Source organism: Oryctolagus cuniculus, chromosome 19, assembly GCF_051225735.1.
Source record: "Oryctolagus cuniculus isolate XC-2025 breed Fujian yellow rabbit chromosome 19, ASM5122573v1, whole genome shotgun sequence".
NCBI classification, from domain to species: Eukaryota; Metazoa; Chordata; class Mammalia; order Lagomorpha; family Leporidae; genus Oryctolagus; species Oryctolagus cuniculus.
In genome coordinates this window covers 69,415,396-69,433,241 of record NC_142885.1, presented here as the reverse complement: position 1 = coordinate 69,433,241, position 17,846 = coordinate 69,415,396, and the positions used below count along the sequence as shown (strand labels likewise).

At 48.7% G+C, this 17,846-nt stretch overlaps 1 protein-coding gene across 29 annotated transcripts in view; it reads left to right on the top strand.

The window, feature by feature from the left end:
- Positions 1-17,846, top strand: part of IFT38 (intraflagellar transport 38) — a 46,677-nt gene that overhangs the window by 22,629 nt on the left and 6,202 nt on the right. For 20 of the 29 annotated variants that reach the window (XM_070064013.2, XM_089321348.1, XM_070064019.2 and 17 more), the window contains 3 exons: positions 1,325-1,466; positions 4,844-4,916; positions 14,983-15,090. In XM_070064013.2, coding sequence (XP_069920114.1) covers positions 1,325-1,466; positions 4,844-4,916; positions 14,983-15,090 — 323 coding nt within the window. Of the gene's footprint in view, positions 1-1,324; positions 1,471-4,843; positions 4,917-14,982; positions 15,111-17,846 lie in introns of all 29 variants that reach the window. The other 9 variants (XM_089321353.1, XM_051836256.3, XM_070064011.2 and 6 more) reach the window with 2 other exon arrangements.

Below are 17,846 nucleotides of genomic sequence, written 5' to 3'. Positions count from 1 at the left end.
GTATCAGCTCAGCCCTGGCCATTGTTTCCATTTGGGGAGTGAACCAGTACATGGAAGATTGACATTCATTCATTCATTCTCTCTCTCTCTCTCTCTCTCTCTCTCTCTCTCTCTCTCTTTGCCGTTACCTCTCTTTGAAATAAATAAAATTTAAAAAAATAAGATACACATGAATTTTATGTTTAGACTTGGGTATTATCCCAAAGAAATCTCGTTGTGTATGCAAATATTCCAAAATTCACAGAAATCCAAAATCTGAAACACCTCTGGTCCCAAGCCTTGTGGATAAGGGATAACTTGCAGTGCATATATTAGTTCAGGATTTTGAGAGGTGTGTGTGGTGTATGTTTATTTATTTATTGAAATCTAATGTATAGAAACAAAAAAGTAGTATAAAATTTCATTTATGGTAACATATTTCATCTTTAATAGAAGGTTGAATTCCTGCCTGTGTGCACAGAAATGTTTGGAAAAATGTATGTATGTCAGATACCAAGTGCTCATACCTGATGCTGGGATTCTGAGTGATTTTACTTTCAAGATTATTTCAGTTTTTTATAAAGAGCACACCTGATTTGTGATTTTATTTTATTTTATTAAAGATTTATTTATTTATTTGAGAGGCAAAATTACAGAGAGAGGGGGAGAGAGAGAGGGAGAGAGGGACAGAGAGAGAGGGGGAGAGAGGAACAGAGGGAGAGAGAGGGAGGGAGAGAGGGGAGAGGGGAGAGAGAGAGGGAGGGAGAGACAGAGAGAGGGAGGGAGGGAGAGGAGAGGCAGAAAGAGAGGGAGGGGGAGAGAGGGAGGGGGAGAGAGGGAGGGAGGGGGGAGGGAGAGAGAGAGGGAGGAGGGAGAGGGGAGGAGGGAGGGAGAGAGAGGGAGAGAGAGGTCTTCCATCCTGTGGTTGCTCGCAGTGACTTAAGCTGCGCTGATCCGAAGCCAGGAGCCAGGAGTTCTTCTGGGTCTCCCATGCGGGTGCAGGGGCCCAAGCCTTTGGCCATCTTCCACTGCTTGCCCAGGTCATAGCAGAGAGTTGGATTGAAGTAGAGCAGGCGGGACTCGAACCGGCACCCATATGGGATGCCGGCACCGCAGGCGGAGGCTTTACCTGCTACACCACAGCGCTGGTCCCTTATTTGTGATTTTAAAAGAAGCACCATTTAAAGGAGAAGATAAAAAAGGAAGTGAAATTCAGGCGGTGACGGGTGGAGGCACTTTCCTAGTTAACCTGTCCGAAGAAAGCTGTGACAGAGTGGGGTTCCGGACGTGGGGGACTGCCGCGTGTCAGTAACCTTTCCCTTTTTACCTCACTTTCTCACGTTAGGCCTGCCTTTATGGATGAGTATGAGAAGATTGAGGAAGAATTGCAAAAGCAGTATGACATTTATCTCGAGAAGTTTCGCAATTTAGCTTACCTGGAACAGCAGCTTGAAGACCACCATAGGATGGAGCAGGAGAGGTTCGAGGCAAGTGCTCAGTCTCCTGTGCGGCCCCTTCCTTCTGCTGCTGTTTTGCACTTGGTGACGTCCGTTTGTAAATATTGTGGAAAACAAATCGAAGGATGCTTTGTTCACCCTGGTTAGTCGGAGGATTGTTTTGCTGGGCTGCCGAGTTGAGTCTGTGATGTTAGGTCATCGGAGTGTTGTGAAACAGGAACACAAGCTGACTCCTGGGCTGTGCGGTCACACAGTCTGCTCTTGGAGGGACCCAGGCGTTTGTGCTCGCTGCCGCCATCTTGAAATTCAGAAGAACCATTCAGTGAATTTTATTGTGTACCAGTCCCCATAAATTATGTGGCTAGTTTTGAGTATAGATCTGAAAACTTGCTTGGTTGGCTCACTGAAGATTTTCAAGCCGTGATTACTGAGTCACCCAAGCCAGTTCATTGGAGACTGTTTATAAAGAGGAATGGAGGTTTCCTAACTGGAGAGCAAGTGTGTGTGATTCAGAACCCGCCCGACCAGCTGTTGCACAGGTCCTGCCAGCCCAGAGGGTTTTCCATATCCTAGCATAAGTTGGGAAAAGGAAATGGCAGCGTGTTGTAATCAGTCATTGAGAATCTGTGTTCGTGGTGGAGGTGGCCCTCCATGTCCGTCTGTCCCTGATCCTTGACAGCTTTGGGTGCTGCGGTTAAGCTAGCCTTCTTGTAAACCTTAGCATTTGAATGAGGTGAAGTCGGTTTGTTGTCCAGGGGCTGCCTGGAAGTAACTGATGCATGTACCTGGGCTACCTGATGAGAAACTGGTTGCCACCAGTGCGTATGGCAGAGAGGCAGCAGTGGAGGCACTGGGTGTAGGACAGCCACATTTTGATGCTATTGAAAGGAGCTTGGGGGCTGGCATTGTGGCGTAGAGGGTAAAGCCACAGCCTATGACACTGGCATCCCATATGGGTGCCAATTTGAGGCCCAACTGCTCCACTTCCGATCCAGTTCCCTGTTATGCTGGGAAAGCAGCGGAGGATGGCCCAAGTCCCTGGGCCCCTGCCGTCCACGTGGGAGACCTGGAAGGAACTCCTGGTTCCTGGCTTTGTCCTGGCCCAGGTTTAGTTGCAGTCATTTGGGGAGTAAACCAGCAGATGGAAGACAACTCTTTGTCTCTTTCTGTCTCTCCCTCTCTCTAACTCTGACTTTCAAATAAATAAATATTTTTTAAAAAGAAAGAAAAAAAGGAACCTGGAGCTGAAGAAAGAGCTGTAAAGGGCCAGTGAAAATAAACTTTGGCATTGTTCTTTTTTTTTTTTTAAGATTTATTTTTATTTATTTGAAAGTCAGTGTTACACAGAGAGAGGAGAGGCAGAGAGAGAGGTCTTCCATCCACTGGTTCATTCCCCAGTCGGCTGCAATGGCTGGAGCTGCACCGATCTGAAGCCAGGAGTCAGGAGCTTCTTCCAGGTCTTCCATGCAGGTGCAAGGGCCCCAGGGCTTGGGCCATCTACTGCTGCTTTCCCAGGCCATAATAGAGAGCTGGACCGGAAGTGGAGCAGCCAGGACTAGAACCAGCGCCCATATGGGATACTGGCGCTTCAGGCCAGGGCATTAACCCACCGCGCCACAGCACGGCCCCCCCTTTTTAAAGATTTATTTTTATTTATTTGAAAGAGTTACACAGAGAGAGGAGAGGCAGAGAGAGAGGAGCATTGTTCTAACATCTGGGGTCACCCCTGGCTTCCAAGAACATACAAAAGAATATGCCTCCAGATGGCATGTGGGTGCCCAGGTACTTCTGAGTGGCCCCTTTATCTCCCCGTTCCTCCTCTTTTTCTCTGCCTCACTGCGCTCTGCTTATCTTACCTCTGCTCTCAATCATCCATGCCTAAAATGCAGTGCTTTCTTGTCAGGGCAACGACAAAATATTGAAAGCCAATTTCTTCCTTCAGTCCCTCTTTTTATAGTTATCAGGGCTATATTTGAACATTTTAAAAAAGTTTTTTGTTGGAGGGCTAGCATTGTAGTAGCGAGCTAGGCCCATATCAGAGCATTGGGTCTACTGTGTGTCTGATCCAGCTCCCTCCTAATACACCTGGGATTGCAGTAGAGAATGGCTCGAATCCTTGGGCCCTGCTCTCCTCGTGGGTCGCCCAAAGGGAGTTCTAGGCCTGGGAATGCAGCAGAACGTGGCTCAAATACTTGGGCCCTGCTATGCTTGTCGGAGACCCAGGGGGAGTTCTAGGCTTCTGGCTTCCACCTGACTTAGTCCCAGTCATTATAGCCATTTGTGGAGTGAACCGGTGGATGAAAGATGTCTCCTCCCTCCCCATGACTCTGCCTTTCAAATAAATAAATCTTTTTAAAGTTTTTCTTCACATTTTGTACTTGAAAGGCAGAGGCATAGAGACAGCCAGCCAGAGATCTTGTCTCTCTAGTTCTCTCCCCACTGCTTATAACAGCTAGGGCTGGCCCATGCTGGAGCCAGGAGCCCAAAACTCCATCTGCATCTCCCATGAGGGTTGCAAAAACCCAAGAACTTGGGGCATCATCCACTTCCTCCCAGGCACATTAGCTGGAATCTGGGTTGGAAGTGCAGAGTGGCTGGGACTCAGACTAGCACTTACGAGGGATGCCGGCATCTCCGGTGGCAGCTTAACCCACTGCACCACAGTGGCCACCTCATCACTGATTCCATTTTCCCGTGTACTTTTTTAGCTACCCTCAAATTTTTTTCTCTTACCATCCTGGCCTGTGCCACCACTTTCGTGTGTGTTTGCTTGTTTGTTCTTAATTTTTGTTTACTTATTTATTTGAAAAGCAGAATGACAGAAAGAGGGAGAAATGGGAGAAAGATTTCCATCAGCTGATCCACTCCCCCAGATGTCTGCAAGGTGGAGCTAAACCGGGAAACCGGGGCAAAGCCGTGAGCCAGGAACTCAATCCAGGTTTCCTGCTTGGGTGGCAGTAACCTGGACTGTCACCTGCTGCCTCCCGGGCATTAGCAGGAAGCTGGATTGGAAGTCCATCCCAAGCATCCCTTAGCCCTCTGTGCCACAACACTTACCACAGTTCAGCATCTTTTGAGACTGGAATTTTGATGTCAACTCAGGATAAAAAAAGAGAAATCCGTGCTTTGTTCTTTTGGGAGCCAGAAGCCTGTCCCTGTCCCATCGTGTGGTGCCTCTGTTGCTGTGTTGATGTCCCATGCAGATTACATGGTGATCAGGAGCCCCTCCCACAGGCTGTGGGCCCTCCGGGAAGGGCCACGTTCCAGGGCTCCGTGGTAGCTGCTAGTTCTCTTCCCCTTCCTTTAGTTTCATTCTTGTCTGGTTCCAAGTCTGAAGCACAATGCAGAGAAATCAGACAGTGTACGACAGGGCTGCCGCCTCTGATGTTGCTGCTTCTCTTCCACAGGAAGCAGAAAACACGCTGCGTCTGATGCAGAGCAAGCTGAAGGAGGAGGAGAGACGGCTGTTCAAGACTGGAGGTCAGGCTGTGCTGTGTGCTGCCCCTCGGAGCTCTTTGTGGGCTCCCCCGGCAGCCCTGCTCAGAATTCTGATACATACGTTGTACACTGTCTTTTAAAAAGTGTTTTCCTTCAACATTTTTTTTATTGTGGCGGGTAAATTTAACATGAAAGCTACTCTCTTGAATTTTTCAATATGTAATTCAATATGTTATACATGATTATTGACTAAAGGTACAAAAATATCCCAGAAGGCAGTTTTCTCATAACTTTTATGTTAGGAACCATTTGAGTTCACTTAAGAGACTGGTTTAAGGGTTAAAATAGCTTTGGTTCTTGTGCTAACTAAAATAGTATTTGCCCTGTTGAGATGATGTACTTCGTTTGAATTATATGTAACTGTAAAAGAGAACTTGTTTGTAGGGTTTTGTGTTTTAGGGCATGCAGGTGGAAAGCAGGTCTTGGAATGAAGTATGATTGAGGGGCTGGCTTGTCCAGCGATAGTCGTCCTCAACCCCCTGTCACGCAGACTCGCTCAGTAAGGCACTCGCTGGTAGAGAGGCAGGCACCATCTACATGGAAGGCCTGGGTTCTGGGAAGCAGTGCTGTCTGACTGCCTGGCACTCCACAGCCACAAGCTTCACCGGGGTGTGGAGTCGGCAGCGGGAGGCTCGTGGTCTTCCAGTGTTGAAGATGCGTACCTGGAGCATCATGCCTGTTTCATATGCACCTGCTCGCTGCCATTTCCTTCTGCAGCTCTCTCCTTTCCTACCTGTTTTTTGGACTGTCTTTTCTGAACTCCAGGAAACTAGGAGGAGGATAAGAATAATTAGTTGGAGGTCAGGCAAGGGAACCGGGAGCAGCCCATGCTTCCTCGGGCCTTGCTCACCAGTCTTTATCTTCTGAGCTCACACTTCAGTTCGGTGTTCTGTAGACCTGGGGTCTCTGTTTTGTAAAGATTTATTTATTTATTTGAAAGGCAGAGTTACAGAGAGAGGGGACAAGACAGAGAATCTTCTATCTGCGGGTTTACTCCCTAGATGGCCACAATAGCCGGGGCTGGGCCATGGCCAAAGCCAGGAGCCAAAGTACTTGGGCGATCTGCTGCTGCTTTTCTAGGCTTGTTAGCTTGGAGCTGGATTGGAAGTGGAGCAGCTGGGACTCGAACCACCCAGATGCCAGTGTTGCAGGCAGCAGCTTAACCCACAGTGCCACAGCGCTGGCCCCAGGCCTGAGGTCTGCTGAAGTTCTAAGATGTTTGGGGTAGTTTTTTCAGAGAAGCAATTTCTGGTTAAGCCCACTTAAATGAAAGGTAGCACTTAATTAGCTGGAGGTAGACAAAGAAGTTAGACAAGTATTTGTAGAGGGCAGTTTTCAGTTCTGCTCACCCAGAAGTTCTTAGGAAGCTGTATTCTCTGCCTGTCTGCATATGGGGGAGCCCTGGTCCCAGGCAGAGATACGCAAAGGGAGACACGTGCTTTCTTTGCGTCGGGGAAGGACTCCTCTGAACCGAAGTCCAGTAGCACATGGACATGGGTTACATGCCAGAAGGAGCAAACGCCAAGGAGGGGAGAGGTCACCACGCCCAGTTTGCTCTGCAAGCAGTAGATTCAGTCCATTAAAGTGCTAGTGCCTGGCCTAGGTGCCGAGGGTACCAGAGCGTGTCCGAGTCCATGGGGGTGTGAGAGCGTGTCCGAGTCCATGGGGGTGTGAGAGCGTGTCCGAGTCCATGGGGGTGTGAGAGCGTGTCAGTCCATGGGGGTGTGAGGGCGTGTCCGAGTCTATGGGGGTGTGAGAGCGTGTCAGAGGGTCCATGGTGGGTACGAGAGCGTGTCAGAGGGTCCATGGGGGGGGTGCAAGAGCATGTCAGAGGGTCTGGGGGGGCAGGCATCGGCCTGGTGTTAGGATGTCCCTGCATTGGAGTGCCTGGGTCGGATTCCCAGCTCTGACTCCCATTTCCTGCTTGCTGCCAGTACATACCCTGGGAGGCAACCATGGCTAAAGTAATTGGGCTGCTGCCACCCGTGTGGGAGACATGAGTTCCCAGCTCCTGACTTTGGCCCTGGCATAGCCCCTACCATCATGGGCATTTTCGGAGTGAACCAACAGATGGGAGTATGTTTTCTCTCTCTCTCTCTGCCTCTAAAAAAGCAAACAATTGGACCAGTGTTGGGATGTAGCAGGTTTTTTTGGTTTTGGTTGTCTTTTTTCTTTTTCTTTTCTTTTTTTCCTTTTTTTCTTTCTTTCCTTTTTTTTTTTTTTTTTTTTTTGAAGCTTTATTTGAGATGCAGAGTTACAGAGAGAGATCTTCCATCTGCTGGTTCACTCCTCAGACAGCTGCATCATCTGGAGCTGGGCTGATCCAAAGCCAGGAACCAGGAGCTTATTCTAGGTTTCCCACATTGGGTACAGGGGCTCAAGCACCTGGGTTATCTTCCACTGCTTTCCCAGGCCATAAACAGAGAGCTGGATTGGAAGAGGAGCAGCCAGAACACAACCCGGCATCCATATGCGATGCCGGCGCTGCGTGTAGAAGCTTAACCTACTCTGCCACAGCACCAGCCCTGGGATGTAGCAGTTTAAGCTGTCACTTCAGAGTGCTTGCTCAAAATCCCAGCTGTTCCACTTCCAATCCAGCTCCCGCTAATGTTCCTGGGAAAGTGGTGGATGATGGCCAAGTACAGGGGCCCCTTCTACCCATGTGGGAAATCCACATGGAGTTCCCTGCTCCTGGCTTCAGCCTGGCCCAGCCATTTGGAGAGTGGACCAGTGGATAAAATATTTCTCTCTGTCTCTCCCTCTCTCTCTCTTCTCTCTCATTGTACCTTTCAAATAAATAAATAAATCTTTAAAAAACAGACACACACAGTCCAAAACAAAGTGAATGTGTTGTTAGGTTAGGCATTTGGCACAGTGGTGAAGTTGCCGCTGGGATGCCCATATTCCATATGGGAATTCCTGGGTTTGGGTCTCGGTCCACTTCCAATTCCAGCCTCCTGTTGATGTGCACCCGGGAGGCAGCAGATGGTGGTTCAAATACTTGGATCCCGCCATTCTTGCGGGAGGCCCAACTGAGTTGCAGGCTCACCAGCCCTGGCTGTTGAAGGCATTTAGGAAGTGAACCAGAGAATAAAAGACTGATCTATGTCTCTGTCTCTTTCTTTTCTCTCTGTCTCTGCCTTCCAAATAAAAATAAAGAAAAAATTTTGTGGAAAGTTGAATTAAAAGATGAGTTTATTTGGAGCAAAAAAAAAATTTAAGCCATGTGCAGTTTTTTCATAATATACATTTTCTGGCCGGCGCCGCGGCTCACTAGGCTAATCCTCCGCCTTGCGGCGCCGGCACACCGGGTTCTAGTCCTGGTCGGGGCGCTGGATTCTGTCCCGGTTGCCCCTCTTCCAGGCCAGCTCTCTGCTGTGGCCAGGGAGTGCAGTGGAGGATGGCCCAAGTACTTGGGTCCTGCACCCCATGGGAAACCAGGAGAAGTACCTGGCTCCTGCCATCGGATCAGCACGGTGCGCCGGCCACAGTGCGCCAGCCGCGGCGGCCATTGGAGAGTGAACCAACGGCACAGGAAGACCTTTCTCTCTCTCTCACTATCCACTCTGCCTGTCAAAAAAAAAAAAATAATATATATATATATATACATTTTCTGTGAACTTTTTGAATACCCCTTGGACATTACTGGACAGGCATCCTTGACTTAACCAGTCTTACATTCTCAAGGAGACAAGCGATAAGCAAAGCTGCATGTAGGTTGGAAGGTGAGACATGCTGTGGGGGAAGTGGAGCAGGTATGGGGGCTGCTGGGGTTGGGGAGTTGTAGGCTGAACTACAGGCCCAGGTAGGCCTCGGTGAGGATTGCTGTACGAGCAAAGGCTGGCTCGTGGAGCTGGGGGAGAGAGCAGACAGCAAGGGAGGGGGGTCCAGCAGGGCTGGGAGCTCCAGGGAGGGAGTGAGTTCTCGGAGCGAGGACCCTGTGCACACAGGACCCCAGCCTGCTGAGTCAGACGGGCTGGTCAGTGGCTCAGTGCTTGTGACAGGCACCCTCCTCTCCACTGAGCAGGAGGTGAACTCGGGGGTTTGCTGATAGGTTGTCTGAAGATGGGGACTTGAGCCATGTGGGAGTGATGCCAGAGATGAAAAAGGCCAGTGCTTTGTTTAGATGCCCTGTGGTGACAGCCAACATTTCTTTACTTTTCTGCCATCCCTCCCAACCTTGTTGCTAGTTCCCTGTCACATTAGGAATTTAGACACTCCTCTGAAGTCATTAGGTGACTCAGGCTTTTTTTTTTTTTTTTTTTTTTAAGATTTATTTATTTGAAAGGCAGAGACAGACAGACTGACTGACTGACTGACTGACTTCCAGCCACTGGTTCACTCCCCAATTGGCCACAATGGTTGGAACTGGGTGAATCTGAAACCAGGAGCTTCTTCTGGGTCTCCCACGTGGGTGCAGGGGCCCAAGCACTTGCACCATCTTCTACTGCTTTCCCAGGCCACAACAGAGAGCTGGGTCGGAAGTGGAGCAGCTGGGACTTGAACCGGCGCCCATATGGGATGCCGGCGCTGCGAGCGGAGGCTTTACCGGCTATGCCGCAGTGCCGACCCCCTTTGCTGGTTTTTAAATTGAGTTGGAAGAGTTCCTTATATATTCTGGATGATAGGCCCTTACATGATTTGTGATTTGTAAATACTTTATTCCATTCTGCGTGGTGTGTCTTTATTTTCTTGATTCTGTCCTTTGCTGCACAAAGTTTAATGCAGTCATATTTATCTATTTTTTCTCTGGTTGCTTGTGCTTTTAGTGCTGTATTTAAGAAATTATTAATTCCAGGTTACCAAGATTTACCCCTATGTTTTTTTCAGAGTCTTATAGTTTTATAGGTTTCTGACCCGTTTTGAGTTAATTTTTGTACATGGTGTGCCTAGGTATCCATATATATACAGTGGCATAGACAACTGCACATAGCTAGCCAGTTGTCCCAGTGCTGTTTGTTGAAAAGCCTGTTCTTTATCCCGTCAGCACCTTTGTCAGCCGCACTTAATTTTACCCCCTCACTGATAACTTAGTGATAATCACGACAGCTCGCACTGACTTAGTTTATCTGCTTGGCTCTCAGCCTGAATTGCTTTATCAGAAGAAACTTTTTTGGGGCCGATGCTGTGGCGCAGTGGGTAAAGCCACGGCCTGCAGCGCCCACATCCTTTATGAGCGCCAGCTCGAGTCCCAGCTGCTCCTCTTCTGATCCAGCTCTCTGCAGTGGTCTGGGAAAGCAGTAAAAAATGGCCCAAGTCCTTAGGTCCCTGCCCACATGGGAGACCTGGAAGAAGCGCCAGGCTCCTGGCTTTAGTTCAGCCCAGATCTGGCCATTGTGGCCTTTTAGGGAGTGAACCAGCATATGGAAGACCTCCCTCTTTCGCTCTCTGCCTCTGCCACTCCAACTTTCAAATAAACAAATCTTAAAGAAGAAGAAGAAACCTTATTGAGCCTGAAGAGTATGTACTAATTGTATTTTTAAACTCACAATATTGTTTGATTTGCATTATATAGGATAAGGATTCAATGTCATAATTTCTCAAGATGCAGTAAAAAGTGAATTAAGTTGAATTTGTTTAAGATTTATTTATTTATTTGAGAGGCAGAGTTATAGACAGAGAGAGGGAGAGAGACAAAGAGGTCTTCCAACCGCTGGTTCACTCCCCAAATGGCCACAAAGGCCAGACCTAGGCCTATCCAAAGCCAGGAGTAAGGAGCTTTCTCCAGATCTCCTTGGCCATCTTCTGCTGCTTTTCCAGGCCCTTAGCAGAGAACTGGAAGAGGAACAGCCAGGACATGAACTGGTGCCTGTATGGGATGCCAGCACCATAGGGAGAGACTTAACCTACTGTGCCACAGTGCCCTCCCCCAAGTTGAAGTTTTTTAAAAATTTGTCTGTTTGAAAGGTGGAGTTACAGAGAGAGAAATCTTCATCCACTGGTTCACTCCCTGAATTGCCACAACAGCCAGGGCTGAGCTACTTCAAAGCCAGGAGCCTGGAACTCCATCCAGGTCTCCCATGTGTGTGGCAGGGGCTCAGGTAGTTGGGTTATCTTCTGCTGCTTTCTCAGGCTGATTAGTAGGGAGCTGGATCAGAAGTACAGCAAGTGGGATTTGAACCGGTCTCCAAATGGGATGCCGGCATCTCAGGCAGCGGCTTTACCCACCACACCATAACACCAGCCCCTAATTATATTTTCTTTCTTTTTTTAACTTTTATTTAATAAATATAAACTTCAAAAGTACAACTTTTGGATTATAGCAGCTTTTCCCCCCATAACTTCCCTCCCACCCGCAACCATCCCATCTTCCACTCCCTCTGCCATCCCATTCTTCATCAAGATTCATTTTCAGTTATCTTTATATATGGAAGATCAACTTAGTATATACTAAGTAAAGATTTCAACAGACTGCACCCACACAGATACACAAAGTATAAAGTACTGTTTGAGTACTAGTTTTACTGTTAATTCAAATAGTACAACACATTAAGGCAGAGATCCTATGTGGGGAGTAAGTGCACAGTGACTCCCGTTGTTGATTTAACAACTGACACTCTTATTTATGACGTCAGTAATCACCCGAGGCTCTTGTCATGAGCTGCCAAGGCTATGGAAGCCTCTTGAGTTTACAAACTCCACCTTATTTAGACAAGGCCATAGTCAAAGTGGAAGTTCCCTCCTCCCTTCAGAGAAAGGTACCTCCTCCTTTGATGGCCCATTCTTTCCGCTGGGCTCTCACTCACAACTGATTATATTGTCTAAACAGACTTCGGGAGCGGTGGTTTTCAGGTTAATTGTGTTGTAGACCTCGCGGGATGCTTGGTTGGACAGTTTCTCTGGCGCCCAGGTTGCCCCTGCCCTGTACTGTAGGGCGCTGTGCTTCTCAGCATGGGGAAAGGAGCGGAAGCTTCTCGCGGTGCCCAGTGGTCTCACTTCTCTCCTGTATTGTGGCAGGGGCAAAGCTAACTTCCAGGCAGACCCATGGTGACTGTCCGTCCTCAGTGACTGCTCAGTCAGCGGTTGGAACAGCAGCTGCACACACCTCCTGTTCATCCCCCATCCCACATTGCACCCTGGGGACCAGGCGGGGAGACCATGGCTGCCCACTGTAAAACGCTGCTTCTGTAGATACCTTTATAAAATGTTCAGCCTGCAGGCATAGCATTCCAAAAAACTATTTTAAGAAATGATACGAAGGGCTAATATGTGGGAAGTAATCTTTTGAAAAATATACTGGGGCTGGTGCTACGACACAGCAGGTTAATTCTCTACCTACAGCGTCAGTATCCTGTATGGATGCTAGTTCTAGTCCCATCTGCTCCTCCTGAACCAGCTCTCTGCTGTGGCCTGGGAAAGCAGTGGAGGATGGCCCAAGTGCTTGGGCCCTTGCTCTCACATGAGAGACATGGAAGAAGTTTCTGGCTCCTGGCTTCGGATTGGCTCAGCTCTGGCCATTGTGGCCATTTGGGGAGTGAGCCAGCGGATGGGAGACCTTTTTCTCTCTCTGTCTCTCACTGTCTGTAACTCTAACTCTCAAATAAATAAGTAACATTTTAAAATATATATGTATATATACCTTTTTTGAAACCATTTTATTTATTTTCATTTATTTGGGAGTCAGAGAGAGACAGCAGCAGACACAGATCTCCCATCTACCAGTTCACTCCACAAATGCTTGCAGTAGTGGAGCTGGGCCAGGCTGGAGCCAGAAGGCTGGCTCCATCCAAACTCCATCTGGATCTTCCACACTTGAGCCATCACGTGCTGTCTCCTAGTGTGTGTGTCAGCAAAAAGCTGCAATCATACCGGGGGCTGCGGGGCTTGGCAGGGTGGAGGTGTGGTGCAGCCAGGTAAACTGGCACTTGGGACACGTGAATCCAGTACTGGGGTGCTGGTTCAGGTGCTGACTACTTCACTTCTGATCCAGCGCCTTGCTAATGTACCTGCCACCCACATGGGAGACCAGTATGGGATTCCAAGCTCCTGGGTTCAGCCTGGCCTAGCCCCAGCTGTTGTAGCCATCTGGGGATTGAACCAGTGGCTGAAAGATCTCTGTCTCTCTCTGTGTCTCGGTTCCTTTCAAATAGATGAATAATAAATCTTCTTGGTAAGTTTTTTTGTTGTTGTTTTGTTTTAAAGATTTATTTATTTATTTTGAAAGTCAGAGTTACACAGAAAGAGAAGGAGAGGCAGAGAGAGAGAGAGAAAGGTCTTCCATCCGCCAGTTCACTCCCTAGTTGGCTGCAATGGCTGGAGCTGCACCAATCCAAAGCGAGGAGCCAGGAGCTCCTTCCAGGTCTCCCATGCTGGTGCAGGGGTCCAAGGACTCAAGCCATCCTCTACTGCTTTCCCTGGCCATAGCAGAGAGCTGGATCGGAAGTGGAGCAGCCAGGACTTGAACCGGCGCCCATATGGGATGCCGGCACTGCAGGTGGTGGCTTTACCAGCTATGTCATTAATGCTGGACCCTGTTAAGTGTTTTTTGTTTATTTATTTGAAAGAGTTAGAAGTCTTCATCCACTGATTCACTTCTCAAATGGCTACAGTGGCCAGGGTTAGGCCAGGCTGAAGCCAGGAGTTTCTTCCTGGTCTCCCACACGTGTGGCAGTGTCCTAAGAACTTGGATCATCTTCTGCTTTCCTGGGCACATTAGGGAGCTGGGCGGGCAGCGGAGCAGCTGGGGCTCAAACCAGCACTCCCTTGGGATGCTGTTGTTGCAGGGGGGAAGCTTAATTTGCTGTGCCACAACACAAGCCCCAAATGAATAAACCTTTGGAAAAAAAAGAAAAAGAGGGGCTGGTGTTTTGATGCAGTGGCTTAGACTGCTGCTGGCGACACCGCATCCCATAGCAGAGCACTGGTTTGAGTCCCTGGTGCTCTTCTGCTGATCCACCTCCCTGCCAGTGTGCCTGGAAAGCAGCAGAAAATGGCCCAAGTACCTGGGCTCCTGTCACCTATAAGGAAGACCCAGATGGAGTTCCTGGCTCCTGGCTTCAGCCTAGCTCAGCCCTGGCTGTTGTGGCTATTTGAAGAGTGAACCAGTGGATGGATGATCTCTCTCTCTCTCTCTCTCTTTCTCTCTCTTCAAATAAATAAATCTTGAACAAACAAACAAAAAAAAGGCAGGATTCAAACTCAGGCATCCCAAGTGACATCTTAAACTCAACATGAGCACCTGCCACAGTGTACCTTTATAAGTGGGACTTGGCCTGGTGAAGAATATCACATGATGTTAACTGCCGGTCACTGTGACATCTCTCCCAGGACAGCCCTTGGGTGTCTCTCCTGGCCTGGGCTCCTTCACTGCAGAATTGCTGGGTTGCCTTTCCAGAGGCCCCATGGCTTCATCTCGACCATGACTGAGAGGCGGAAACCCTGGGCACGTGGCCCAGCACGTGCTGGCCAGGAGCTGCCGCCTGACTTGATGGCTGGCCATTCAGTTTACAGTTTCTCAGCTGCACTGCTGTTTATTATTATCATTATTATTATTATTATTATTATTATTATTATTTGAAAGAGTTAAACAGAGAGAGGAGGAGAGGCAGAGAGAGAGAGAGAGGTCTTCTATCCACTGGGGTTTACTCCCCAGTTGGCCGCAATGGCTGGAGCTGCGCCGATCCAAAAGCAGGAGCCAGTAGCTTCCTCCGGGTCTCTCACACAGGTGCAGGGGTCCAAGGACTTGGGCCATCTTCTCCTGCTTTCCCAGGCTACAGCAGAGAGCTAGATTGGAAGTGAAGCAGCCGGGACTCAAACCGGCACCCATATGGGATGGTGGCACTGAATGCGGCAGCTTTACCCACTACACCACAGCGCCGGCCCCATGCACTACTGTTTTTTATCAACATACCTGCCCTCCTTTATCCTCACTCTGGAAATTTGTTGTAATAAGTGCAGCACTGCCCTGTTGCCCCCTCAGTACTTTAGCCAGAGCCTCATAAACTCTGACACACCGCGGGGAGGCGGGAGGCGCACGTGGCTCTCACAGCCTCACTGGACCGTTGCAGTGACAGAGCGCCTCTCATTTTGCTTTCTTGTGTTCCTGCAGGGAACGACGACTCAGACATGGACATTCAGGAGGACGACGAGTCTGACAGTGAGGTGGAAGACAGGCGGCTGTCCAAGCCGCGGACGGCCATGGAGGTGCTCATGCAAGGTAGCATGGCTTCTTTCTCTGTTCTCCCTGTGCCCACAGCATGCTGTGGGTGACCGCAGCAGCAGTTCACGCTCTGGGCCTCCCGGGCCCTGTTGTTGATCAGGATTTGGCTCAGCGGTCATCTTGGCCGCTAATACAATGACCGGCGGTCCTGAGAAAGCGGCTGGGCATGGGCATTTCTCACCGAGGCCGGGGAGCACACTGGCTGTGCCACTGGGTGCTGTGCTTCCCTTCTGGGGTCTGGACCTGCCCTCAGTGCAGTTCCATGTCCGCAGCCTGAGAGTTCACGCACAGGGAAGGGACTATCGCGAGCACTGCTGCCTTTTCAAAAATGTCCTTCTGGTTTCTTCTTTCTCGTTGCAAAAGATTCAAGTAACAAAATTATGGAGGGCATGTAGACACTCCCCTAGGATCCTGCTCATGTCCCATTCCCACCCTGAAGGGTCATGCCAGTGGCCACGAGGTGTGTCTTTGCAGATTGCCTTCCACACAAGCACAGATACATGCATGGACATGCATGCACACACGCACACACCCAAACGTAGGTACAAAGATGGCCTGAAAGCATTTTAAGCTACATGGGACCAAACAAGATATATTCCTTTTATTTTTAAAAATGAAATTTACTGGGGCTGGCGCTGTGGTGTAGTGGATAGAGCCACCGCCTGCATCGCTGGTATCCCATAAAGGCTCTGGTTTGAGACCTGGCTGCTCCACTTCCAATCTAGCACCCTGCTAATACACCTGGGACAGCAGCAGAGGACGGCCCAAGTGCCGGGGCCCTGCACCCACATGGGAGACCCGGAAGGAGCTCTTCTGGCCATTTGGGGAGTGAACCAGCAGATGGAAGCTTGCTCTCTCTCTCTCTCTCTCTCTCTCTCTACCTCTGTCTCTGCCTTTCTGTAACTCTGCCTTTCAAACAAATAAAATGTTTTAAAAAATTAAATATATGGGACTCTTCCCGTGTCAGTAAAATACAGATCTGCTTTATTACATCATATTTCATAGCTTGATCAGCCCATACTTCACCTGCACATTCTCATATTGATATTTATTTCTTTTTCTTTGTATGTACTTATTTCTGCATATCTGCAAGTGTTTCCTTCTTGTTTAATATTTATTTATTTATGTATTCATTTGAAAGTTACACAGGAGGCCGGTGCTGTGGTGTAGTGTGTAAAGCTGCTGCCTGCAGTGCCGGCATCCCATATGGGCACCAGTTTGAGTCCCGACCACTCCACTTCTGATCCAGCTCCCTGCTCTGGCCTGGGAAAGCACTAGAAGATGGCCCAAGTGCTTGGGCCCCTGCACCGTGTGGGAGGCCCAGAAGAAGCTCCTGGCTCCTGGTTTCAGATCAGCCCAGGTCTGGCTGTTGCAGCTATTTGGGGAGTAAGCAGTGGATGGAAGACCTCTCTATCTTTCCCTTTCTCTCTCACTAACTCTGCCTCTCAAATAAATAAATAAATATAAAAAAAAATAATAACCCAGAGGTTTAGGGAAAAAAAAAGTTAGAGGGAGAGATCTCCGTCTGCTGGCTCACTCCTCAGATGGCCACAAAGGCTGGTGCTGGGCCAGGTCAGAGCCAGGAGCTCCACCCATGTCTCCCATATGGTTGATGGGGGCCCAAGAACTTGAGCCATGTTTTGCTGCTTTTCCCAGGTCATTAAAAGGGAGCTGGATTGGAAGTGAAACCAGCACCTGTACGTGATGTCATTGTCACAGGTGGCAGCTTTACCTGCTATGCCACAGTGCCAGCCTCTGCAAGTATTTCTTTAGGTTGCACCATTGAAAATTAAATTTTAGGTCAACGATTTTATAAATTTTTAATTTGGTAGATACTATTCGGTTGCCCTGTTTTGGCCTTTAAAAACATTCGTTATCCACTGCCTGTTCATGTTTAGAACAGAGCTTTCTTTCATATGCCTAATAAATTTAAGGAGTAAAATCATCTTCATTTCATTTTTTATGAGTTAAGCTACCTAATCTGGAAAGCTCTGAAATAAAATTTTTTGAGCATCACGTCAGTACTCAGAACATTTTGAATTGAAGTTTACAGATTAGGCATGCTTAATTGTAAAGTCTGCAAATGTCCCAAAATCTGAAGAACTGTGCTAGGCCGGAGCCACAGCTCAATATGCTAATCCTCCGCCTTGCGGCGCTGGCACAGAGGATTAGTCTATTGAGCTGCGGCGCTGGCACACCGGGTTCTAGTCCTGGTCAGGGCGCCGGATTCTGTCCCGGTTGCCCCTCTTCCAGGCCAGCTCTCTGCTGTGGCCCGGGAGTGCAGTGGAGGATGGCCCAAGTGCTTGGGCCCTGCACCCCATGGGAGACCAGGAGAAGCACCTGGCTCCTGCCTTCGGATCAGTGTGGTGCGCCGGCCACAGCGTACCAGCTGCAGCGGCCATTGGAGGGTGAACCAATGGTAAAGGAAGACCTTTCTCTCTGTCTCTCTTCTCTCACTGTCCACTCTGCCTGTCAAACAAACAAACAAACAAAAGAACTGTGCTTGTGTTAAGTCTGCTCAGCTGTCTTCATTTATTTTGCTTCTTTTGATAGGATTGTTAGGTGTCCTGGATTCCTTTTGCTTTGTTTTAATTTTCTAACAGCTTCACAACATAGAGATGAACAAGTATGACTTTTTTTTTTTTAATATTTATTTATTATTTATTTGAAAGAGTTACACAGAGAGAAGGAGAGGCAGAGAGAGAGAGGTCTTCCATCCACTGTTCACTCCCCAATCGGCTACAATGGCCAGA